The 26,312-nt window shown below is 48.7% G+C and overlaps 1 protein-coding gene across 1 annotated transcript in view; it reads right to left on the minus strand.

Moving 5' to 3' along the window:
* Window positions 1–5,102: 5,102 nt before the first annotated feature.
* ENTREP1 (endosomal transmembrane epsin interactor 1) overlaps window positions 5,103–26,312 on the minus strand; it is a 61,172-nt gene continuing 39,962 nt past the window's right edge. The window contains exons 4-11 of the mRNA XM_025891354.2: window positions 21,437–21,565; window positions 19,572–19,679; window positions 19,349–19,482; window positions 13,610–13,739; window positions 13,362–13,440; window positions 11,559–11,711; window positions 9,031–9,323; window positions 5,103–5,969 (exon numbers count right to left, since the gene is read on the minus strand). Coding sequence (XP_025747139.2) covers window positions 5,766–5,969; window positions 9,031–9,323; window positions 11,559–11,711; window positions 13,362–13,440; window positions 13,610–13,739; window positions 19,349–19,482; window positions 19,572–19,679; window positions 21,437–21,565 — 1,230 coding nt within the window. The 3' untranslated portion in view covers window positions 5,103–5,765. The remainder of the gene's footprint in view (window positions 5,970–9,030; window positions 9,324–11,558; window positions 11,712–13,361; window positions 13,441–13,609; window positions 13,740–19,348; window positions 19,483–19,571; window positions 19,680–21,436; window positions 21,566–26,312) is intronic.

Consider the following 26,312-nt stretch of genomic DNA (forward strand, 5'->3'; position numbering starts at 1 on the left):
GCTTAAGAGTTCCTGTGGCTTGTCTCCTTTACCTTCTTAGAGTTCCAGGCTGTGGCACTCCAGGGAAGAATAAACTGTGATGACAGAAGGCAGAAGACATAGGTCAAGTTCTTTTATTTTGACATCTGCAGGTTGTGTGATCTTCAGCAAGTGAATTAACCTCTCTGGATGTTGGGCTCCTCCTCTATAAAATTAAGAGGCAAGCCTCTGTCCTTGACATCTCTGATATTGTGGTTTATAACTTATTATCAAAAACCCACTTACCTCCACCAAGCAGATACAGAAGCAGTGGGAGAAACAGCTCCTACCAAAAGCAAAAATAATTCCAGCAACTCTCCTTACTTGGATCCTTTCCTGCCTGATATGTGTCCCCACTCCCACCATGAAATGCTCCATTGGATCCTTTCGAATTCATGCTCACTATCTAAAGACACTGTAAAGTTTCTATACACCTGGGACCTATGGCCCAGAGAGGAACCATGATTCACCCAAAAATCTGGCCCTAGCTCCTTTGTTAGGGCAAAACACAAAAGATCTTTCCAGCTATTGGAATGAAAAGAAGATTCCTGCCAGACAGTGACATGCCTAAGGCCAAGGACAGAGTGTGGCAAGAGGTTCTCACTCAGAAGAGAAGGTACTCATCAGATTCTGACAAAGACTCTTTCTTTGGCCGAACTTGAATTGGCTCCTCTGAGTCCTCTTTCTGACCAAGCTCCAACCTTGAGCTCTGTCCTTGGCCTGCTCAGTCTGGTTTTAACAGGAATCCTGCAGGGCCAGTTGAACAAAAATCCCCCCATGCTTGGTATCTGATCACCTTGGCCTGCCTCCAGAAAAGCCCTAAGTGAGGGCGCCTGGGTGGCTCAGTTGGCTAAGCGACTGCCTTCGGCTCAGGTCACGATCCTGGAGTCCCGGGATCGAGTCCCGCATCGGGCTCCCTGCTCGGCGGGGAGCCTGCTTCTCCCTCTGACCTTCTTCCCTCTCCTGCTCTCTCTCTACCATTCTCTCTCTCTCTCTCTCTCTCTCAATAAATAAATAAAATCTTAAAAAAAAAAAAAGCCCTAAGTGAGTTGGTCTAGCAAGCATCCCCCAGCCCTGACGTCTCCTCTTCCATCCACTGACACCCCACTGTGCACTTGTGCTTGTACTCAGAGTTGAGCCTGATCTCTCTCCCCTACTGCAGACCACCACGGCAGCTCCTTCGTAGTCTTCCTTACCAACCTTATCAGGTGTCATGAATAATTTTTCTTTAACGATTTCTAAGATTGTGACCACCGGCTGCCACCAGCCCAGGTCTGCCGAGCTTCGCCCTGAGGCATCCCTGCCGGGACCTGTTTCACAATCCAGGATGAAAGATCCCTTCAAACCATCCCTATAAATCAGGCCAGGACCTTTGGTCTTCCAAGTTGACCCAAAGAGAGTCCCAAATCCTCCTGCCCCTTGGGGCCAGGGAGCAGCTCAGATGCAGCCAAGAGAAATGTCACTTTGCATTTATTATTCTTAGACTTTTTTGGCCTTGACCCCCTCTCCCCACTCAGCTGCCTTTCCCCTGCACCTGGCCTGCTGCCTATACTCTGTAACTCAGTCAACACCTGCTGAATGAGGGCGAGGATGAAGGCTCCTGTGGACAGAAACGGAAGAAACATGGTGCCCTTTGGCCCCAGACTCGGCTTCCCTTGCCGCAGCTCCAAGGAGAAAACCCACATAAACAAAGATGCTCTTGTCCAGGCCCCTCCCTCACTCCCTTCGTTGTTTTCGGCATCTGCCTGTTGGGCCCGGACGGGGGTGGGGGGCGTGGGGGGGTGGAGCTCCTTTGTTCAGTTTCCCCAATTGCTGGGTGGAAACCAGAGCTACATCTTTCCTCTGCCAGTTCCCCCTCACCCTGAGGGACTTGCCAAAGCACTTGTCTGTGAGGGCCACCTCCACTCTCGGGCCTCCTCAGAGACACGTGGGTGCAGAGGGAAGGGTGTCTGCCTGTCTTCTCACTCCCAGGCTTCTTCAGTGTCCCTGGGACCCAGACCACAGAACAGACTCGGGGCTGAAAGAACACTGGGAAACTGGGGCTAGAGTAGGAACCCCAACCCGCACCACACACCTGGACCGAGAATGCTCTTTGCTTCCAGTCCCTGACAAGAGCAAGCTCTGGTGTGAGAAGCTGATGGGGTGGGGAGCTGCATGAGAAACCTCTGTACTTTCTGTTCAAGTTAGCTGTAAACCTCAAACTGCTCTAAAAAATAAGGCTTATTTGGGGCAAAAGTAGAGCTTATTTAATCCAAGGGGGGGGTGACTTTTGTATGCCTTTTATTACTATTATTTCATTGTCCTGGTAAATCAGCGCTATGGACTGAATGTTTGTGTCCCTCAAAACCCATATGTTAAAGCCCAAAGCCCCAGTACGAGGGTATTTGGAGGTGAAGCCTTTGGCAGAGGATTGGGTTTAGGTGAAGTCATGAGGGTGGAGCCCCCATGATGGGATTAGCGTCCCTAGAAGAAGACGTGGAGACCAGAGTTCTCTCTCTCCCTCTCTGTCCCCACTCCGTGAGACCCAGCAAGAAGGACCATCTGCAAGCCAGGAAGGCAGATGTCCTCACCGGACACCGAATCTGCAGGCACCTTGATCTGGGACTTCCCAGGCTCCAGAACTATGAAAAATAAAGTTCCTGTTGCTTGAGCCCCCTCGTCTGTGGTATGCTGTCATCACCGTCCTAGCCGACCGACACAATTTTCAGTCAGCTTATTCTAATTTACAAAAGCTTTTGGTCCATGACTGATTGGAGGGGGTGGGAAATAGTCCTTCGTCCCAGATAACCTGAGAAGCTGTGACCCGCACCAACAGCCCTGGTCCAGGAGCCGGAAGTCTGGTCGCCCCACTGCTGCTTTGCTCTCGGCTCTGAGCCTCAGCTTGGTCAGCTGCAAAGTGAGGTTGTGGAGTGACCGGACCTTGCCAGCGTGGCTGCTCAGCGCATGTCCGCTGCTTTTGGTAAATATGGGCAGCCTCACGCAGTGAGGGGCCATGGACCCCTCTCCCAAATCTCACCATTGGGCAGGGTGTCCCGAAGAAAGCAGGCCTCGGAAGAAATTCTGCCAGCCAGGCACAAACACGCCCTGGCATGTCTGCCCACGACAGTCCTACGTACGCTTGGGAGAGTCCCACCCTGGCCTCAGACACTTGGACACACAGCTTGTATGAAAGGGTACAAGTGACAACATTAGGAAGGAGCAGCCCGTGTCCTGATCCATCCCATGACAGTCTCAGGAACTGGGGACCAGATTCTTCCTCCTCACTGGTGCAAAGGCAATGGTGACTCTGCGAGGCTTCTCCCCGGTCAGAGAGATCTTGTACTTCACCAGCAGAAGCTTGTTTCAAAGGCCCCTCATGCTAATCAGTCAACGCTCTAGTGTAATCTTGGTAACTACATTTGAGATGCTTTGTCACCACCTCAGTGGATCCACCGCCTGTGGATTCTTAAGGGACTCCAAATGCAAACGGGCTGCCCTGCCTGTGTATACTCAGTTATGGATGCACGTGTACATCACGTTATAATGCTGTGTACTACACGCAGACACATAACAGGGAGATGAATAATATAACCTCTAATTCCCTCCCAGGGCAAATAGATATAACATGTTGTATTATAATTATATTGCAATATATAATATATATATATGTTCTTTACTTTAATATTCCTTGACGTCTGAGAAGCAAGACAGAAGTCAGTTTCCTGACTTCACTGATACCTTCAGATCTTGGAAGTACATGGGACACCCCCCAGGCGGCTAGATCAACTCTTCAAAGCAGAGACAGGTCCCCATTTCCTCCTGCTAGGTGTCAAGCGATGCCCTCAGTCTCACGCTCCCCTTTCCTCTTCTGGTTGCTGTTGGCAAATTTCCTTTCCTCAGAATGGCCCAGACCACCTCTGTGACTGTTTCTCCAAGGCTAGAAACAGATGCCATCTGCATGGCGGGCGCCCGCCTACCTTCCCCAAAACTTCACGGTGAGGCCCGCGGTGGCAGTTGGAGGGAGGGGCACAGACTTCAGAAGGGGAAGAGGAGGGATGCAGCTAAAAACAATGCCCTCCCAGAGTGGGACAAAGCATAAACCTAGAGCGGTGAGAAAGGCCAGGCCTTCTTGCCCAGACCAGGAGGAGAGCACCTGGACCGGGTTACGTGGGCTACACTTAGCTTACAGAGGCCAGAGAGCCTGTGTGAGGCAGGGGCTTGTAACACACTGGAGACCCCAGCAAAGTGGGCCAAGCCCCAGTGCACAGATCCGGTGCAGACAGCTAGGGCTTCTAGAGAAATCAAGAGCTGGCTCACTCACACCGAAAAATCAGGGCCTGGGGGTGGGCAGATAGAAGGGAGAAACTGCCACGGGGAAGCCCCACCAACCTCCTCCGCGAACACAGCGGTCCCGGCCCCCAGCTCTCCCTTGCCTTCCAGCTCTGCCTCCCCAGCCCCGGCTCTCCCCCCCGCCGCCCCCCAGCGCCTCCAAACACTCGTCCCCTCTTGGTTACTCAGTCCCCAGGCCCCTCCGCAATTCCCACTGTGGCGTGGTTCGCTGGCTTGCCGCCAGGCCAGTCTGCACTCCCATTAGGCACGCTAGGAGCCTTACCCAGCACTCTGTCACAGACACAGGAAATGCCAACCCCCCCGCCGCCTGGGAGGTTCTGGAGACGGGCTGCTCGCGGGGGTGCCTGGCATCTCCACCACTGAACTTCGGAGCGACCTGGGGCGTTACTGAACCTCATCTTCCTCGTCTGTAAAATGGGGACTGTAAGAGCACCCACCTCTTAGGCTGTTGGGCGGCGAGCGGAGAGTGTGGGGGCCGCTAATGGTGGCTAGAGCACAGGAGGGCCCAGCAAGGCCCTTAGCTCACAGCCTCCTACCGCAGCCTCGGCTCGTCTCCAGCAGCACGTGATCTCTTGAAACGCCAGTTAAAGCCGGTACTCCCGTGTTAAACTCTTCGGAGCTACCTCATTGTTAGCAGAACAATCCAGCTTGAGGCTCTCCCCACCGGCCTCCCCGCTGCCCCCAGGGCTCAACCCCTCCTAAGGAAAGGCCTGGCCACCTACGCCCACACAAATGTTGGACACGGAGCCCAGAGGTCCAAAGTACCCGTTTTTATTCTCAGTTGGGCCTTAGCCATCACTAGTTTTGCAAGCACGAATAAATGCAATCAACAAGAACCTCTCCCTAAACATCTTTCATTGCCATTTGTCACTGAACGAGTTTCCCGTTCTTCCTAAAGACACCGTGATTTGGGGGTGACGTAAAACGAAGCTTGACAAGCGCAGAACATCGGGGTTAGCCATCCTGCTTCCGGGCCCTCTGCTCCCTCGTGGAGCAGCGAGAGGCCGCGGGAGCTCTCCACAGCATCCCAGCAGCTCTGTCCTTCCACGGAGGGAGGGATTCGGGGAGCACAAGAGCCCCGGCTGCGGAGATGGGCGAAGAATCGTCAGCGGGGGTTCTGCCCACGTGACCTGGCGGAGGCTGGAGGGAGGCTGCCTCCACGGCCTCCGGATCAGTGCCTCCAAAAGCCAAATGGGCCTGGAAGAAGCCGCTTGCCCACCCCTGAAAGTCCTCAGGCAGCAGAAGAGGAGCTGGAGAGTGAGAACAAATGTCCCCCAGAGTGCCTGCTCCCCCTTCTGAGGGCTGCCCAGAGGGCACGCGGACTCCCGGCCAGGGCACTCCAAGGTCAGGAGGGATCATTCTGCCTTCGGGGTGCATCTTCCTTCCCGCCCACCCCGCTCAGGCCGAACCCCACAGGTTCACAGAACGGTCTCCCGGATGACGCCGATGAGGCTGTGGGGCCGCTCAGCCTCTGCTCGCTGGGGCCTCCTCTCGGCTCCCGGCCCCCCCGCCGGGACGAAGGTGCTCAGGTCCCCGCAGCTCCGCAGGTGCAAGAAGCCAGGCTGTCTCCGCGAGGGCGGCACGTGGGTCCGGGAAGTGCTGGGCTGCAACGGGGCCATTATCTTGGGGAGAATAAGAGGGTGGGGGAGACGTTAGGCTGCACCACGACCTGCCTTCTCTAGCCAGCCAGGCACTGCTTAGCTTCGTTGCTTTGGAAAAGAAAATAGGGTGTTTTCCCAAAGTGGAACACACTTGGAATTCCAGATACCTTCCACAGATTGCCTCTTTCCTAACGCTCCTCAGACATTCCCCCGATTTGCTATCGTTTCAGCTGCCGACCTGCCTCACGTCACTTCCCTGATTCGTCCGAGGCAGGTGATTTTACACTTTTGCTTTCCACTTAACATTCTTCTCGTCATTTTTACCCAGTTTGCCTGGGGTCTGAGACAGTGCTTCTCACCGGGGTCTGCAGGTTTCTGGAGGGGAGGGTAGCTGCTACCGAGGATCCCCTGCTCCCCCACAGCGATTGTGACAGGCGGGGCTGCAACGTCCGTAGTTCTAACAAGAACCCAGGTGATACCAATGTTCTTGAAAAGTTGATAACCACCTGTGGGGCACTGTGACCCGCTAATGAGTTTTAAAATGTCACCCAAAACCAGTGATGCTTCCAGTTAATCTGATAACCCTTCGATAACAAAACATAATAAGCAACATAAAAACTCGGCCATTTTTATTTGTAAAAAATGCTTAAGAATGGTTCTACCGCTAGATCTGTTTTACAATGTAGCATATATGTAACTTGAAATATATAATAATATCACTTACTTTGTAAAATGGCAAACGTTTGGGAGACCCCTCATCCTGCTGGGACCGAGGAGGGGAGAACTCTCTAGTATGTACAATTTCCAGAAGTTGCCCAGTCATGCTCTAGGACCTTTGTTAGCACCTTGAGAAAAACCCAAGCGTCTCATGACCCCCTAACATCACAGAACAATCACTGGGCTGACTTTTTGTTTAGTTTGTACTATTCTGAGATTTTAAAGGCCTCAGAAGGTTAATCCCTCCAAGAGATGGGACGTTAAATTTTGCTAACACACTGTTATTATATTTGTCTTTAAAGCCCTGTCGTTTCCTGGTTAAAAAGAAAATTCCAACATTCATAGATGTCAATTGCTGTGACATGTAAGTTGGGGCAAGTGGTTTTGATAGGAATAAACATGAGACGGATCTAAAACCTATTTGAGTCATACTAGGAAAAGTGAAAATGTGCAAAGCTGGGTAGAGTCGGGAATAAAGACTCTCCTTCCGCTTGTCTCTACCTTCTTTTCTCTGGGGAGGATGTCACACTGGGCCTCGCCACTGGGGTCCACTCCCGGAAGGCGCCAGGAGATGGCCCAGAGTCCACTGCAACAATCCCAGTACCTGCAGTTTTATCCAGACTCGGCACAAAGACCCAGCCAACATCTGCAGTGAGAGCGTCTGTTGAGCTCTAAGTGCTTGGTCATTTTCCCCAAAGCTATTTTCCAGGGAAGACTGAGCAGAAGATCCAGACCAATGGCTTGACAGATACTCCAACTCTGACCTCACTAGAGCTGGGCAGCCTCCGACAAGCGGCTCCAAATACTTGCTCTGTGTATCGGGCTGTTGGGGCCAGACGGAGGAAGGAGGCAGGGAATGACTTCTGGAGGCCAGGGTTAGGAGGATGCAAGTATCTCCCCTACACAGATGCTAAGTAGAGCGTGACCCAAGACCACCAGCTGACTGCTCCTTTAGAAAGTAGACGCCAAGAGGGTCCGCGGTTCATGTACCTCTTCACGCGAGTCATCGCATGGCTCTTCTGTTCCCCTGGGTCACCTGAGGGGCTGGGAGAGGAACTGGCTTCTGGCTTTTGTCAGGGGAGGCCAGCAGGTAGAAAGGGAAATGGAAAGGAGAGTGAGCAGCCCCATGTACGTGTTTACTGCCCAGGACCCTGCAGCCCCATGTACGTGTTTACTGCCCACAGGCGCGGGCGGGTCACACTGTGAGCCACTGTGCTCCGAGGTCACAGAAACCACCCCACAGTCAAGGGCAACAAAGCAAATGCCTAAAAAGTAACAACTTTTTAAAAAATTTATTTATTTATTTGAGAGAGAAAGCACAAGGGGATGGGCAGAAGGAGAGGGAGAGAGAGAATCTCAGGCCGACTCCAAGTTGAGTGTGGAGCCCTACGCACGGCTTGATCCCGGGGCCCTGAGGTCATGACCTGAGCTGAAATCAAGAGTCGGATGCCTAACTGACTGAGCTCCCCAGGTGACCCTGGCAGCGGTTTTTAAAAGAGGTGGGTAATTACAGCTGTGACCCATCCCCAGTTCTCAGCAGAAGGAAATCCCATTCAGAGGTACCCGTGTTGAGACCACCTAGTCTAACACTTCACTTTAAAAAATGAGAAAACTGGGGCCCCTGGGTGGCTCAGTCGGTTAAGCGTCTGCCTTCGGCTCAGGTCATGATCCCAGGGTCCTGGCATCAAGCCCAGGGGCTCCCCGCTCAGCGGGCAGTCTGCTTCTCCCTCTCCCTCTGCCCTTCCCCCCACTTGTGCGCTTGCACTCTCTTTCAAATAAAGAAATAAAATCTTTTTTAAAAGTAAACAAAAATGAGAAAACTGACACCCAAATGGATTATGTTACGTGCCCGACTTTATCTTTCCCCTGGGTGACTTCAGCTTAGGGAATTGTGCTTTTTCATCTAGAACCTATGGAGAAAAGATCATTTATTCCTCTAAGTCCTATTGGTTTAGGTGTCTTGCCACCATTTCACGGGAATATGAAAATTCATGTTACGTCCATCATTGCCAGAGTGCTGAGGAACCGCGCCCTATCCAGGGAAACCCAGCTTGGCAAATGGAGGGCTGACAGTGCCCCACGCTGCCCAGACCCCTTGCTTTTATTCCCGAGTGGCACCGCTTTCTTTTCCCAGGCGTGTTCCACATTCGGGGAAAATCGCTTTCTCTCCCTGGGCCAGGAAGCTTGTGGAAAAGTCATCACGCCTGAAAAGAAAGTGCTCCGGCTTCTTCTCTCTCCCTCCCCAGACTTCCTTGATACCCTGACCGTGAACTTACTGCGCCTTGGACAGGAAATCAGAGAAGGCGCTTCAGGTGCTCTGGAAACAAGTTCTCTGACTCATGCCCGAGACCAGTAATAAAACTACCTGTTCTAGGAAACTGGCACTGGTGATGGCCTCCTCCATGTGCTCCTCATCGGACTTGAGAACAGATTTAATGTTCTCCACAAGCTCGTGGATGTCTGGGGTCATACTGCAGGACGACTGCTCCAGGAACCTCGCCACCAGCAGTTTGGTGTCCATGTAGGACTTGTAATCTATCAGGGACCGAGGCCGGCATCGCGAAGCTCTGCACCTCAAACCTCTCCTCAAGGTCACCGTGGCCAGATCTGGTCTTCCCTCGGTCTGCGTTGCGGCTTCGCAGCTGAGCACGGGGACAGCTGTGGGCAGAGACAAACAAGACGTGCCCGTTGGCCACGCCCCTGTGAGCACCCGCCCGGACCCGAGACAGCACGGGCCACGGAACTTGGCGCGGAAAGCAGGTTGCAAATGTCAACGACCATGCACATCTTGCTTTTCATCTCACAGAAGGAAAAGGGGGGGGGGCGAAGAAAACCAAAAACCAGAAAACAATGACACAAGCTCATTCCCTGAAGTTCCGATAGGACGTGTCCCCAGAACATTTCGTTGTGCCACATAAAACATGATCACCAAGGAGGAGACAGATGACAGGGAAGAGCATCAAGAATGCAGCAACAGTGCCGTGGGGTAATGACCAGTGAGTGGGGATGGGTGGGTGAGCAGAAAAAAGAGGGACCTGATGAGAGAATGCTCCGAGGGCGGAGGATGAAGGAGCCACTTCAAGAGAGAGGCTGAGGAGGGGCAAGAGGGCGGGACGAATGGAGGGCTCCACCCCCTTTGACTGTACCTTTGTCCTAAACATCCTCAGGGCATGGTGCCGACTTATCCACGCTCACACCGTGGCTGTGAGGCAGCTCTAGGGCTGAGTATTAACAGAAAGAAAACACCAGGTGCGGAAAAATCACACGTCGTTCCAGAAGTCAACAGCAGCCTGGGAGATCCACCGCCACAGGCTCTAATGTCCACAACTATCGGCATCAGAAGGGCTTAAGGCCCGGCAGAACATGACTGCACCACCAAGTGGGTGAAGGGGAATGCAGGCCCGGTCTCCGCATGTTCGTAAGCCAGCCAGCAACCTTCAGTGTACACGACCCTGGAGGTTTCAGTCTGTGACGGCCTGACAAGCAAGCGGGAATCTGATACTCAAGGAAGAAAGGAAGCAGAGGGCGAGAGGGCAGGTGGAGGGAGGGGAGCATCCCTTTTCCTCGGGAGAAAGGTTGGCGCTCTAAACCGGGGTTAGCGGCCACCCTCCAGGCTGCCACGTGCATGTCACAGAGAGCCGGAGTTTTCCAGGAAGGCTCCCTGCAGACGCTCGTGTGTGAGGACAGTCAGGGACTACAGTCAGTCACTGGAAGGCAATCTGGGCCGTCTACAGCAGAGGACTCCAACGCTGTAGGTGAACACATGTCTCCTCCCCCCTGCAGCACGGCAGATCTGGGAGGATCTCACTAAGCTGTGCAGAGAGCCAAGTTTCGCTTAATGCTGGCGAGTGGCCAGCTCGAGTCCTCAACTTGCCAGGTCGGGTGGTAGAGACCCGCCGTGAAAGGGGCCTGGGGAGCTGAGGGGCCGGGCTGCCGGCCTGGGGGTTTGCAGAGGCGCTCAGTCCCAGGCAGTGGGACTCCTCCCAGCTCAGAAGACAAGAGGAGTGTTCTCTCTGGCTCGCACACGGTCAGTCCAGGGCTGCAGCGAACAACACAGGATGTCAGAGGGACAGAACCAAGACTGCAAGGGGGTGACACGGGGCCCCAGAGAGAGCAAGGAGAGAGCGTCTGCAAAGTCGTATTTGCACAGAGCTTGAGGAGAGCAGAGGCCCTGCTCCCTGACCAGAGGTCACCGGAAGAAGCCTGGGCGGCGGGATTAGAGATTTTCATTTTCTCCCTTTCTTTCCTTTATTTTATTTTTACAGTTTTCCACCATGCAGAGCTATTTGGAGATGTTCAGGTATTCACATATTCAGAAAAAGGACTCAATGTTATTTTAAGTCTTTAACATGTTTTAAATTTAAAATTATTCCAATGACATCTGTAACAAACTTCACACAGAAAGGGAGAGCATGGGAATGTGAGTTTCACTCTATCTAAAACTTCTTAAAACAGGTCAGATTCAAACAACTCAACTACGCGTTCAAAGTAAAAAAAAAAAAAAAAAGATAATTTAGGTCATAAGAGGGGGTAAAAAAAATATATACCCTTGAACTTTTTCCTTGAGAACGTTTATTTCCATAAGACTGTGAGCACCCAGAAATCAGAACGACATTTGCATTTTCTTCATTTCATACCTCAAACACTATCATGTGCAACCAAACGCTTTTGCTGACAATGACTTCAAAAGAAAAAACTCCACCAGCCTTAAATGTGACAGGTGAATATTCCTAATGTGCATGAGAATATTGTATTTTCCCAAGACCTCTTAACCTCTCTCAAGACATCTCTCAAGCTGCAGGGCGGTGGCTGGCCAGAGGCACCCGCATTCACCTGGCCGCTTTGGGGCAAACACGCACAGTGCTGTGCAAGAGGCTTGGGGAGTGACATCACCTCTCTCCGCGGAATGATGGAGCACAGGGTCACTCCTCGATCTTGTGCTCAGGGCTGGGAAGACTCTCCGGCTTCCCGTGGGAGGTAGCTGGTTTGCATCGGGAGTTGAGATCGATGTGCTTTCTTCTCTGGGTGTGTTAGGAATGTCCTCACCTGATTTTTTTTTTTTTTTAAAGAAGAGAAACATAAATTATTTCACCAGCTGCTGCCTTCAAAATGTTGGGCAGGAAAGCGCCCATGAGCCCAAACCTTCAGGGGCAGGGGAACAGAGTTAACCACATTTGCTTAGGCTGTTGGCCAGTGAGCTTTTATTTCCCAGCACCATGGGAAACGCTTCCTCTCCAAACCACCCCTCCACACCTAAAACAAGCCAACAAAAAATTGTAAGTCCAAGAGTAAAATCAAGAAGCCCTTGCAAATGTCAGGTGGTTTTTTTGTTTTGTTTTGTTTTTTTCTGCAAGTGCTTAGAATCTTCTCCAGGGAAGCGTCCTGGTGCAGCACTAGAAAGTTCCTAGTGGCTTTCCAGTTTTTGGCAATGCAAGGTGAGCCTGGGGGGGGGGGGGGGGGGGGGGGGGAAGAAATGCCTGCCCAGCTCTGGCGACTTCCCTGAGGGATGCAGACCATGAATGCAGGCAGTGGAAGCATCCACACGGCCCAGGGTACAGGCCGGGCTGTGAAAGGCTTGATGGCCACAGGAAAGAGCCAGTGGCCACCTCGTGGATGGGGAGAACCACTCAAGAAACGGATGACTTCTGCTCAGGACAACCACATCATGTCATCGGCGAGCCTGAGTGTGGTCTGGGAAACTTTAAGAAATGGGAGAAGCAACAAACATACTTAGGGAAGAGAGCACTTCTGCATTATTCTAAGATGGAAGGTGAACGGAACAGAAACTCATTCCAAATGGTGCTGCTGAAAAGTCACCCCCATCGAAAATACCTGGAGAGTTGATCCATTATTTATCACCCCTGCCATTTTGTGCTGGTGGACAGTTCTCCAAGCCATTTCAAACCTCTCCAAAGACAAAGAGCTGCAATCATGATCCCTTGAATGACAAGGATAACTGCAAACTGACTCTTGTTTTTCGAGGCAGGATGGAAAAATCAGTGTTCACTACACGTGAAGGCAGCATGACCTGGACCCAAGGTTATAAATGACAGCGCAATCTCACGGCAAATCATCCTGCCATAGACAAAACGCTTTTTTCCCTTTAAAAGGGCCCATCTTATTTTAACAGGAGAAAGAAAATCTTAGGTGGGAAAACACAAGGATGCCACATTAAGCTCTCTAATCCGTTTCACAGGTCCCTGAGAAGGGTCTGGTGACTCATCAAAGATTCTGAGGATATTTTTATTTCTGTTCACACAGTATCTCCTACTTGCCAACTGTTGACAGTATTTTTACACCTGGAAAGAAGGATGTAATTTGTGGGGTTTTTTAAAGATTTTTAAAATTTATTTATTTGAGAGAGCGCGTGCGCGTGCGCGCGCGCGCGCACACACACACACACACACACACACACACACACGCATCAGTGGGGGAGGGGCAGAGGGAGAGGAAGAAGCAGACTCTCCGCTGAGCAGGAAACCTGATGCGGGGCTTGATCCCAGGACCCTGGGATCATGTCCTGAGCTAAAGGCAGACGTTTCACTGACTGAGCCACCCAGATGTCCCAAGAAGGATGTAATTTGAACCACTGGCTTCAAGATATCTGACCTCCAACAAAATATCATATAGGTCATTATTTCATGATGTCTTACTTGATGGAATCCTGAGTTTGGACAGCAATCGTGTATTTATTACCTTGAGTCAATGGTATGCAGATCGGTTCCAAGGGGCTCGTGGCACCTTCTAATCCTTCTGGCATGTGGAATGAAGGTCCCTACATCACAGGAGAAAAGAGCGTTATTTGTTGATATTCAGCTCATCCCCCACCTGGACTCCACTGAACTTAGGAGCATGTTCAAGGCCCAGTGTCCCACTGTGCTCTGCACGCCAGGCTGCTTTTCCTACCAGCAGTCAACATAGCAATGAGAAACCACGGGCCATACCTGCTCCTGGTCTGTCTGGCTCACCACGGCTTCATAGGGAGGCGGAGGGCCCAGGGGACAGAACACTTCCACACCTTTGATTCGTGCTCCATGGATGTGTGGGAGGGGAATAACATCAGGACCAACCATCCTAGGAAAAGCATCTTGGCATCAGGAAGCACAGTCTGCAGACTTCTTGTCTGACGTACTCACTTCTGCATGATGATGGCCTTTACCTCGGGCCGGTTATCCGCTGACAGAGCAGAAGACCCCTCACCCTTCCAAGACAGTCTTTTGGCCCAGAAGCTGAGGGGGATAATCTCAGCTGGTGGAGTGCCCAGAGTTTCTGAGGCAAGTGACAACGTATAAAATGCAATACCATCATTTCTTTTGCATCCATGAGCCAAAAAGCAAGCAATCATCCACAAAGACAGAAAGCAGATTAGTGGTTGCTGGGGGCTGGGGCCTGGGGAGTGACTGCTGAATGGGTACGGGTCACCCTGGAGGTGATGAACATGCTGCAAAACCAGATGGCAGTGGAGGTTGCACAATACCTCGATTGTACCAAATCCCACTCAACAGTACGCTTTCAAATGGTTCAACTCATGTTATGTCAACCTCACCTCAATGAAAGAAAAAACAGAACCAAGGACTTGGGGCAACTCAGTTATTTCTTACATTAGTACATGACAAAATTCTTGCCGGCGTTTCCCTAATGTCTGATTCATGGTAGAAACTCCCTATTTGTTAAATAAATATTTGAAGGTCTGAATTACTTTTTTCCAGGAAAGTGAACAACATCACAGCTCAAAGACAAAGCAGGATGAATCACAGAGTGACCCTTCCTAAATACAGTCAGTCAACAAACACTGGCTGAGCACTGCCTTCATGCCAGGCACTGGGGCTTTTGTCCTGTGAGTGGGAGACCCTCCATAGCAAATAAATAAATAAACCTCAAGATTTTCTGCCCGTGTTCATAGAAAACTCACACACACAAATAATCTAGATAATAAAGAGCCTAAATTGTAAAACGATAGTTTAAAATATACAGAAACTTGTTCCGTTTGACCAAACTTCCAGTTATAAAATAAATAAGTCCTGGGGGATGTAATATACAGCATGGTGACTACAGTTAATAATACTGTATTCCCGGGGCGCCTGGGTGGCTCAGTCATTGGGCGTCTGCCTTCGGCTCAGGTCATGGTCCCAGGGTCCTGGGATCGAGCCCCGCATTGGGCTCCCTGCTCCTTGGGAGCCTGCTTCTCCCTCTCCCGCTCCCCCTGCTTGTGTTCCTCTCTCGTTGTGTCTCTGTCAAATACATACATACATACATACATACATACATACATACATAATACTGTATTCCCTATTTGAAAGCTGCTAAGAGAGTAAACCCTAAAAGTTTTCATCACGAGAAAAACAATCCCGTAATGTTGTGTGGTGATGGATGTTAACTAGACTTACGGCTGGCGATCACTCCACAATATACACAAATATGGAATCATTATGCCATACACCTGAAGCTAATAGAATGTCCTCGGTCAATTATATCCCATTTTAAAAAGATACAAGGAAGACCAGAAAACCTGTACTCAGGCCGTGGAGTATTGGAGAATTGAAAGTGGAGAATGAAAATAAGAGGTAATAGCAAAAGTTTAATGCCCATTCTCCAAATATGAAAATGGACATAAGCTGAAGGAGACGAGTGAAAGATTCTGGGCCAGTGGCACACGAGGGCTGCTTTTTTTAGAAAGGGGCTCTGTGGATTCATGGTTGTTTCATTTTATTCCTGTGCCCATTTAAAAAAATGCAAATGGTGGAGGAAAAAAAGTTGAAAAAGATGCGATGCTCTGGATTTCCTAGCAGTGAAACCGTGGACGAGGGGACTTGCTTTACTCAGTGAGCCCTAGGGACTCCTTCAGTCCTCTCCAGAGGGCCAGTCTTCAAACCTGAGTTAGCATGACCCCATGAGCCATCTTTCCAGCACTCACAAATCCCCTGCCTTCCCCTCTCAGCCAGCTCCCCTCGTTTCTTCACTGCTGTGTCCTCCCCAGGAAAGCAAATACCCCCCGGCTTTGCCCGTTGGTTTGTTAGCTCTGGTGGTCCTTGACATTCCCCACCCAATGGCTATGTTCACAGAGAAGAGAGGGTTTGCTTGGGGCCCGGAGGTCAGGGGAACACACTTCCATTTTAGATCTTACACGACCATGGAATCCCTTTAAGAAGGGGGAGAGGGAAGGGGACACATTTTCTTTAAATCGACCACAATGAACGACTTCTTATGGTGGTAATTATAATGACCAAGAAAGCCTCCGTGTGACAGAAGGTGCTTCTAGGAAAAAAAGGAAGGTTCCTTTCCTACGAAGCAGTTCTCCTTGTTTCATCTCTTTTGGGTACAAAGGGATCTGTCGGGGGAAACAGGTGCGCTGTGTCCTGGCAGGTGTTTTCCTGACCCCTTATGGCCCCCAACCCTAGCTAGGGAGTAGAATCACCTGGGGAGGTTTGCAGACTATGGGAGGCCTAGGCCTTGTCTCTAGAAATTCTGCTCTAAGTGCCTGTGGTGGGGCCCACACAGATAAGGAGAGATTTTGATCTCCTAAAACTCAGCTAAGTGGCCGTGTGGGGCTGCCACGCAGGGCTGTACTGGGCACGGAGTCACCCACAAGCAGAGCCTGGCACCACTTGAGTTTGGGTTCTGAACTTCATGAGGAAAAGGAGTGAGTTTACTATGTTCACCACTGAGGAATAAATGCCTGTGTTCAATTTTCCACAATGTTCCGTGCTCTGTAACACATTACATCCCATGGTACAACCAGGTCCCCAATTACAGAATAGGTGGGATGCTCTCCTTTTTGGTCCCAGCTCCAACCAATTTCTGAGGATGGGGGTTGGGGGGTTGGGGGGAGACTCCCTGGGGTCGTGGAGGAGGAGTGCACAGCCCCAACTGTCCTTACAAATCAAGTCACGAGTCAGAAACCCATCTTTGGATGGAAACCTTCACTGCAATCATGTTTCTGTTTATGGCAGTAATTTGAGAAGTCCTTTCTCAAGGAGGGACCAATGCATGAAGTGGTTGTATTTATAGAAGGTAAATAAATAAAGCCTTCTGAGAGGTAATAATACCTTGCAGGAAGTGGGGAGCTTGCATTGTGTGAAAACTCTTCACGTACCCGGTTGTGGAAATACTAAAGAAAACATTCGTTACTATTCTTGCCTGCCTGCTTCTAAGAAAGAAAATCACCAGTTGGGGTCAAACAGTGTCTATAAAATGGATATATAAGAATCTAGCAGGGGCGCCTGGGTGGCTCAGTCGTTGGGCGTCTGCCTTCGGCTCGGGTCGTGATCCTAGGGTCCTGGGATCGAGCCCCATGTCGGGCTTCCTGCTCCGCGGGAAGCCTGCTTCTCCCTCTCCTGCTCCCCCTGCTTGTGTTCCCTCTCTCGCTGTATCTCTCTCTGTCAAATAAATAAATAAAATCTTTAAAAAAAAAAAAAAGAATCTAGCAAAGTCGGTCAAATGCAAAAATACCTTTGATACAATATGTATCTAAAAGTGAATAAATGTAGCCATTTAACAAGTAAAGTGGACCGCCCTCTAGTATTGGGAGAATTTCAGAAAATGAGGCTGTTTGCCCATTGGAGATATGATCCAGGCCTCCAGGTATATACTTTAGGCCTAGCAGCGTCTCCTTTCCCACAAGGATGTATTACTTTAACACCCTTCCCCATGTTCATTCCCGAAAGTTCTGAATGATAAAGCCCTTGGTGAGAAGCTTATCTGGATTTGGTGAGGGGCAGTCTCGGGACTCAGAGGGGCGAATTCAGGGATGCACCCACATCCCAAAGAGTGGAAATACCCACACTGATAAGCATTACTATGGAGGAACCGAAAAGAGAAACGGAAGAGAGAAGGGCAGGCGGGGGAGGGGCGGTCTACGGGACAGAGAGACTCCTACACCTGCATGAGTCACTTTCCCTTTCTGCCACTGCAGGAAATTAAATCTGTCTGTTGCCTCCTCTTAGGTCAACCAAGGGCTCACCTACAATCTCAGAGAGCCACTTAATTCTTCTCCAAGACGGCATTTCTCTATTTCTCTTCCCAACCACGAAATAACAGGCTTTTTTTTCTTTTTTACTGCCTTCCAACATGGCCCTCTACACACAGCCAGAGACTGGGCTAAGGTATGAGCAAATGTGTCCTTTGGTGCACAAAGACTATGTCTCTCTGGCCCCTGTAATTCTTGCCTCAGTCCCTAATACACTACAAAAGTCATCCTAGCCCCCCAAGCTTCAAAATTCCAGTACACCACCCCCTGAACAACAGGGAGGCTGAATTTCCCCGTGCATCCACGGGCGCCCCTCCAGCTCTTGGCCATCTTGAGCCCCCCCTAGGTGGGCGAGGAGGGGAGGGTGTGGAGATGGGGTGTAGGCATGACTCTGAGCAGCAGGTCGGGAGGTTACCCATGGAAAAGAACGTTAACAGTGTCTGGGCGGTAGCTCCCACTGGTGACCTGCTTCAAAGCCACATGTGGCCGTCCTGAGCATTAGCAAGAGGATTTCCAAAAACCCCAAGGCTGCCACCACATTTGTCTGACAACTCTCCACGTATGCCTTGGGGATTAAAAGCAGAAATTCCTGGCCCTCTGAATCTCAAGCTAAAGACATGAGTCTCTCTTACAGAATTCAGAGACTTTCTTTTGGAAGCTTAAATATGGTTTGCTGATCCTTGAAATTTGGCTTAAGATCACTTCACCCACAAAGCCAACCCTGACTGGCTGATTCTTCCTTCAAAGCTCTCTGCAGCCCATTCACCATCCTGGGTCAGGTGGTCCTCCTCGGTGCACTCAAAATCTCTCTTTTGAGAATTATTATGATCCTTGCAACACTCAGCTGTAATGACCCAGGATGCGAGCTCCTTGAGAGGGGAAGGAGGCAGGTCTAAGTCATTTGAATGTCACCAACCCTGGGGGCGGGGGGAGGTGAATAGTAAGCAGCAGAGGACTGATTAAATGTTTGTCGAATGAATAAACGAAGTCATTCTTTAGAGAGGTACAATTCTAGAAGTCCATAACAACCAGACAAACGCATGCATCCTTTCCTTCTGTGGATAGTCTTTTCTGAGATTTAAGAAACAAATGATAAATTCTGAGCTAGAATTTGAAAAAGGAAACCAGCGTGGTGTCTATTTTTTCTAGACCAGGGAGAAGTCATGAATAATTAATCTCTTTTTAATGGCTTGGAAGAATGTCATGATTTGGGGCCCTGCTGATGGTGTTATAATGAACATCAATTTGGCCTGAGCGTGTTTCCTGGGCAACCGCAGCTCTCAATCAAGTCACATGACAGCGACTGTCTCACTGGGTGTCAGTTTTCCTGGGAAGCTAATTGAAATGGAAAAAGTATATCCTTAGTTCGAGGTGGGACTTTTCTTTGGTTTCAGCCGTTTATCAGACAAAACAGCAGGGTGGGGAAGAGGGATAGAAAATCCTGAAAACGGGCGCCTAGCTGGCTCAGTGGGCACAGTGTACGAGGCTTGATCTCAGGGTCTTGAGTTCAAGCCCCACACTGGGCGTGGAGCCTACTTCAAAAAGGAAGAAAGAAAGAAAAAGAAAAAGAAAAAAAAAAGAAAATCCTGAAAAGTAACACCATCTGTCTAGATTTTGGAGAGAAGTAAGCTCATGCTAGAGGTCCTGGAAACCTTTCAGTCTTCCAAACGGAGGCCACCTCACAGATGGCTGGGGCGGGGGCACTCAGGAAGGCTACCTGCGGTCCATCCGGGGCGTGCACGAGTAAAATGTGGCGAAATAGGAGGGGGGCGGCACTGGCGGTACGAAGTCATCGGGGTCTGGGATCCGTCCGTGTTCTTCCACTTCTTCGGCAGAAATCTGGGATTCGTCCTAATGAAACAAGCACCTTGGTTAGTCAACAGCCTTCATGACAAAGGCTCCGTGGGCCACAGTCATGGTGCCACCTTGTATGGACTTACGATGCAGGGTCTTCTGGCTGCAAATATCTGGAGGTAGCGAAGGGCAGCTGCTGCCAAGCAGACGGTGGTGGTCAGGGCGTTCAAGGCACACAGGGCGAAAAGAACTTTCTAGGACAAGGAAACAGTAACACCACTGAGCGCGTCAAAGCTGATGACCAGGGGCGCCTGGGTGGCTCACTGGTTAAGCGTCTGCCTTCGGCTCAGGTCATGATCCCAGGGTCCTGGGATGGAGCCCCGCGTTGGGCTCCCTGCTCCGCGGGAAGCCTGCTTCTCCCTCTCCCACTCCCCCTGCTTGTGTTCCCTCTCTCGCTGTGTGTGTGTCTCTCTCTCTGTCAAATAAATAAATGAAATCTTAAAAAAAAAAAAAGCTGATGACCATAAGGCAATAGAAAAACTGTTTTAAATAATAATAAAGATGTCACAATAAACCAATTCTCGTGGGAAGATGGATGCGAAGGACTTTGATGTCTGGCTCGTGGTAAGTGCCAAATGAATACTGGTTATTAATATGGCTCTCATGCAGTCATATAAGCATTTTAAAAAACTTATCTTAGAGGCTTCCTGTCCCAGAAAGCCCTGGTATTACAAGTTTTCTTTTTGCCAGCATCAGAACATTGTCTGGAAATGTTCCTTCCAGAAGAGCAATGAGCGTCTCTTCTGAAGTTGGTGTCCCCAGTGATAGCAATTCCAGCCTCCCACTGGGGACGGCCTGCTGTTTTATTTGTGGCCACTGATTCTATTTTGGGAGCTATTGGCAGAGCTCCCCTGGGCACCCAGCTACGACAGCGCGGGGGGCAGGCCAGCCAGAGCATAAAGAGGGCATCTCTTCTCCAAACCCACGTCTCAAAATAGCCGTAAGGGCAATTCCAAAAGTTTCTTTTGCCACAGTCTTGGCTCCTTAGCGAGGCTTTCCCCAAGAGGGGTCTTGGCTCAAAGTTTGGGGGTGACTCAGCTACCAGAAATCCAGAAGCCAAAGACAGAAGGCCACTTTTACATTCTCAGAGAGCTGGCAGCGGAGAGACTCCTCCTTCGAACAAAAAAACAAACCCAAAACAAAGACCTGAAGAAAGCCCTCAGCGAGGAATTATCCAAGAACTAATACCTCACGGTTCACCAACTGATCTTGTCACTCACTGGGCTAATGAGCCCCAGTGAGTCAGGACTCAACTTTTATCCAAGTCCCTAACAAAGGGTAATTTTGTACTTCTCTGCAACTGGTGTCATTTATTTTTAATCTCTCACTCATTCTAGTCGCTGCCTATGAAACAAGAGGTAAGGTGCATGAATGTCCCCTGCGTTTTCTAACTGCTTATCTGTCCTAAGCCTCTGTGTCTGGGCTCGGCAGCACCCAACAGCCCACGGGACTCACTGAAACTGACAAAGGAGCGTCACAACAAGGACAAATGGGCAGGCAGTTGAAAGGTTTTGCCCAAAGCAGGGGTGCCTGGCTGGCTCAGCTGGTGGGGCATGCAACTCTTAATCTTAGGCTCGTGAGTTCAAGCCCCACGTGGGTGGAAAGCCTACTTTAAATAAAAAAAGTTAAGGTTTTGCTAAAAGCTGCATCATCTATGTGTAGCTACATTGTGCGTGTGCATGGATGGAAACACATGTATACTCCTTTACATTTTTTGCTATCTTGTAACTCTTGAACACAAAGAAAGCCATCCATTCATTACTTAAGAGACACACAATCTGTGCTTCTTCCTGAAGTCACTCCTGCCTCTGGGTCACTGATGAGGGTTGGCTCCTATGTGCAGCCCAATTGATTGAGGGAGGTAACAGAGTAAGGCTATTTCAAATAACTTTGCCTTATTTGAGGGCTCTCTAGTGTATTTACTGATGGGGGTGGGATCCGCTCAAGGTACCTTAAGTAGAAGGTGAACAGCGCTACAAGACTGAACCGGAAAGAGTTTCAAGGCATTTTCTTTGTCCGTGCATTTGGCTGGTTGAAATTCTTCACAACAGAAGCAAATCTTTCCTTCACCTAAGTCCACCTTAAAGGGGGAGAAAGGCAGAACCATAATTTCATTATTGAGAATAAATATGCAGGCTACATATTGGAGCACCAATCCTACAGAATGAGATATGGTGGTGTCTGGATCCATCAGGATAGGCTAGGGTATGGTGTGGACGAGAAGGTTATTTCTTGAATATGCGAATGCCCACTGTAGGTCAGCAGGGTGCTCTGCTCATCTTAGTCCATTAGGAACCCAGGTTGACGAAGCACACACCATTTTAGGATTAATGATCACTGTGCCAGAGAGATGGAGAGCACATGATAAAATGCACGTTGGCACTTAAAGTAGGGTTGCTGGATAAAATATGGGACACCCAGTTAAAAAACTATTTGCTGTTTATTTGAAATTCAGATTTAATTGGGTGTCCTGTGTTTTTACTTGCTAAATCTCGTAACTCTAGCTTAAATCTTCCTCTTGCAAATGACCCTCATCGCTTTAGCTCACAATTGCCAAAGTGAATCTTATAGCCCTATCTAACTCCAAGAGGGCAAGGAAGTTCAAGCTACCATGTGCCCGTGAGAAACACGGTATATTTGATGAACAGTAGCCCTAAACCATGTAGGCTTAAGGAGATCCCTCAGTTTGACATCTTCAATGTGGTCACAGATTTGAAGTGATAATATCAGTGATGAGTAATCTCTTACTTGTAGTGAAATGTTTTGCAAACTTGCAACCACTTTTTGAAGTCTCCCTTGACTCAAGTTGTGAGAATAAGCAACACCTGGTTTTGGTTAATTAAGACCCATAATTTCGGAGCAGAGGTTCATTCTTACTTGCTTTGCCTCTTGAATTGTTGAAGTTGGTTATTCTATTTTGGTTAAAAGGGAAAGCCATGCCTTTGTCATACTTGTTAAGTAGGCAGTTTTGACGGCACTTGCTGCAAAATTCTTCAGGAATCTTTAAGAATAACTGAACGTCTACAGTGTTAGAGTTACTTAAGAGAGAAGAAGGGTCTTTTTTCTTATTGAATTAAGATTCTTACCTTCTAACTACACTTACTCTCTAGTTACCCTCTAGTAACAAATTTATGGTATTTTTCCAGATTAAGAGAAAATACAGTTCCTTATTACATAAGCTGATTAGGAAGCAAAGGGAAAAATTTCCACTAAAGATCACATATTTTCTTTGGATGTGAAACTTATATACACACACACAAAATTTACATACACAAATCTTAAGCATACCATTTGCAGAATTTTAAGCAATGCACCCCGAACCCTTAACAACATACAGAACATAGCATCACCAGAGAAAATTCCATTGTGCCCTTCCCCATCAATCCCTGCCCTCCCACAAATACTTTTTTAATTTTTTCCACAAGGACTAGTTTTGCCTCTTCCAAAACTCCATGGATCCTATAACATTTCTTATTCTCCATCCCTAAACCACACTGAAAAGGGTGCAATAGTATATCAAACACTGATGCCCAGATTTTGATATAAATTCTGCTTCTGATACAAAGAATTACAACAGCTAGAGTTACCTTGATGGACTCCATCTCCATCCATTCATCTCCACTTGGTTTCTGTCTTTTCCTGGTTTGCCCACAGAGACTGTTATCTCAACAATGTCCTCACACCTAGATCCACAATCCGACCCCCAGACACACACAAAAGCAAAAGACTGTCTGAGTCTGAATTTTTCTTCCACTGTCTCACTTTTTTGAAGGCACATCCTGTTGCTAAAATCTACACTAGAGTTTTGCCTTCTAAGGGAAAACTACTGTGGCCATTCAGACAGGATTTCTCTAGGCAGGGTCTGGGGGGTGGGTATTTTATTTCCTCTCGGGGATCACTGGCTTTCTCTTAGCCCCTCTTCCATAAATTAATAATAGTCCTTACCCTGGGCTAAATTCAGCAGGTAAGTGTTATTCCTATTGGGCTTCTTCCTTTGAAGTCCAGCTGAGAACCCCCTGATTTAATACTAACAGTACTATTTAGTAGTTACAAATAAGCAGCCATCAGGTTGCTCCATTCTGTTCATGTGCCCAAGGCTCTCCTCTTGCCAAACACCAACCACGCTCGCTCACTTTTCTCAACACCGTGCAGTGCAGGTTTCCATTTCTTGTACTTACATAAGCTTCAAAATCTTACCTAAGGATTCTGCCTCCTGCAGGTAATATCCAGTGTCATCTTACAAAGTACTCCCCTCCCACTCGAGTCCATTCTTGGTAAAAGGTGTTCAGTTAAGAGAGAAAACAGGCCTGTGTGGGCCACACACACACAGCGGCATTATTCACACACAACCAGACTTGTATGTACCTGGAAACCTCATCTATCCGGAACTTCCGGGCTGAACTGGTCCGGATGCAACAATTTTCCAGATGGGTGAAGGTTAATCTCTTTACACAAGGCTTTTGGGAAGTTTAATCATTGTCCAAATAAAAATGGGTATCAGTGGCTGTGCCCAGCTGACACGGGAGCCCTGAGGCTCTGTACAAAATGGTGCCAGGCAATGGTGCGTTTTGGATTTCTTGTTCTTTCTGTTCCTGACCCTTCATCTCCCTTCTTAATCCCTTTCTGCAAAGTTATTCCAACTTCTCTTCGATCTCTTAACCATCCACAAACAACCTTGTCCAAGCCTCTACATGAAAATCATCCACCCTTCTACCCTGATACTATTCCCTGACCCACCATGCCCTCCCCGCCCTCTCCTCATCACCAGGATTATGGTTCTCAACACTGGCTGCTCATTAGCCTCTTCTAGGAAGCTTTCAAAAAAAGGAGGACACCTTCTCTTGCAATGAGGGAACTGCAAGCTAACATAACAAGGAGCTCTCACACCAGCCCCATCAGACTGACAAACACTAGACAGAAATGCTTACAGTTGGCAAAGGGTCACCGGTAGAAATATCAGTTGAACCTTTTAATAAAGGAACCGGCCAAATATTTTAAATCAAAGATACTTATTCCCCAGCCACTTTGGGAAACTGTTTAGCAATTTCTTAAAGTTACACAGACCTACTTTTACCATGTGACTGAGCAAATCCCACACCTCTTTATTTACTCAAGAGAAATGAGAAGGGACCCACAAGAAAAACCACGACTCTACAAAAATGTTTACAAGAGCTCTGTTCATAATACCCCCAAACTGGAAACAATGGAAATGTCCATCAACAGGAGAGTGGATTAAACAAAATGTGATATTTGTATACAATGAAATCCTGATGTGCAAAAAAAAAGCAACTGACACAACACAAAATCATGGACAGATCTCAAAATTGTTGTGCTAAGCAAAATAAGACAGAGACAAAAAGGTATATACCCTATGACTCCATTTGGGTGAAATGCAAGAACAGGCAAAACTAATGTTCTGGATCTTGTTTGGGGTGTATACATGAGTGTGTTCATTTGTCAAGATGAATATATACATTGGTCAAAACTCAATGAACTGCACACTTCAAGTCTGTGCATTTCACTGTAAATTTTACCTCCATTAAAAAAAACAGCATCACCAAAGGGTTGAACGTGGAACTTTTTTTTTTTTAAATGAGACAAACAGAAGAAAAACTACATCTTCCCTACCAGGAACAATGTCTGACCTGGGAGCTTCCTCCGGCTGGCGAAAATTGGCCAGGGGGATGTGCAGGATGGTATGCGTGGCTACATTGTTTTTATCGGCCAAAACCCAAACCACCACAGACAACAAGGCAATAGAGAACTAGCTGTTCTAAACAAAGAAGAGTGTTAAATCTGTAAGTGAGAAACACAGTATGTAGGGGAGTGGATACAATATGTGCCATTTTTGGAAAATATATCACGATGAGGTCCACCCCCTACGTATTTATGTGAGGTAATCTGAACACATGGAGGGAGACCCCCCAGCTTGTTAGCAGGAATTTGGGGTGACTAGCATGGTGGAGAGGGAATGAGGAAGAGTGTCCCCTCCCCCAAAAAGATTTCATTGGTCAAATAGCCTCCCTAATGAAAAACAACAATTATGATACGGTCCCACTGATGGAAATCGTGTGTTTTTATGTCTATAAAGAGGTGCCCCCAAAATCCGCCAAATGGTGAACTGTGCTTACCCAGAAGAGTGAGTTTTTTTTTAAGTTCTATACTTTTATGACTTGCCCAAATTTTTACAGTTTTATAATCAAATACAATCACAGAATTGGTTTTGTGGTGGGGAGAAAAGGTTTAAATAAAAATACACTTAAAATATAAAAAGATACAGATGCCTAGACCCACCCCCTCCCCCCGGCCAGGCCAACTGAGAATCTTTGGGAATGTGGCCCCAGTTAGGGGATTCTTTACAAAGTTCCCCCAGGTGAGTCTAATGGGCACCCAGGGTAAAGAACCACAGAATTTCTCAGGAAAGCCCATTAACTATACCCTTGACCCCTTGCAATCTGGCTTCTGCTTTTCCAAGAGCTACCAAGGCTCATTTCCCACCACCACTGCCCTCTGAGTACTCGCCTCTCTGGGGCTCTACCCACTCTCCTTATCTATTCATCATTCAAGGTCCATCTCAAATACCTATATTCCTTATCTTCCCCCGATACAAGCCCTTCTTTCTCTGCATGTCCCGGGCGCCGTGTCTCACTCTGAGGCCAAACCCAGTGGATCTACCTGTATCTGGGCATGTATTCATTCCCTCCACAAACACCACTCAAGCATCTGCTGCGTTTAACCTGTTCCTCTTGCACATGATAAACTTCTAGGTCAGGAACGAGGTCTGACTTTCCTTTCTACTCTCTGCAGCCTCTAATCAGTGTCTTGAC

This window comes from Callorhinus ursinus, unplaced genomic scaffold (assembly GCF_003265705.2).
Source record: "Callorhinus ursinus isolate GAN/ISIS: 27379988/994484 unplaced genomic scaffold, GSC_fseal_2.0 scaffold28, whole genome shotgun sequence".
Lineage (NCBI taxonomy): Eukaryota > Metazoa > Chordata > Mammalia > Carnivora > Otariidae > Callorhinus > Callorhinus ursinus.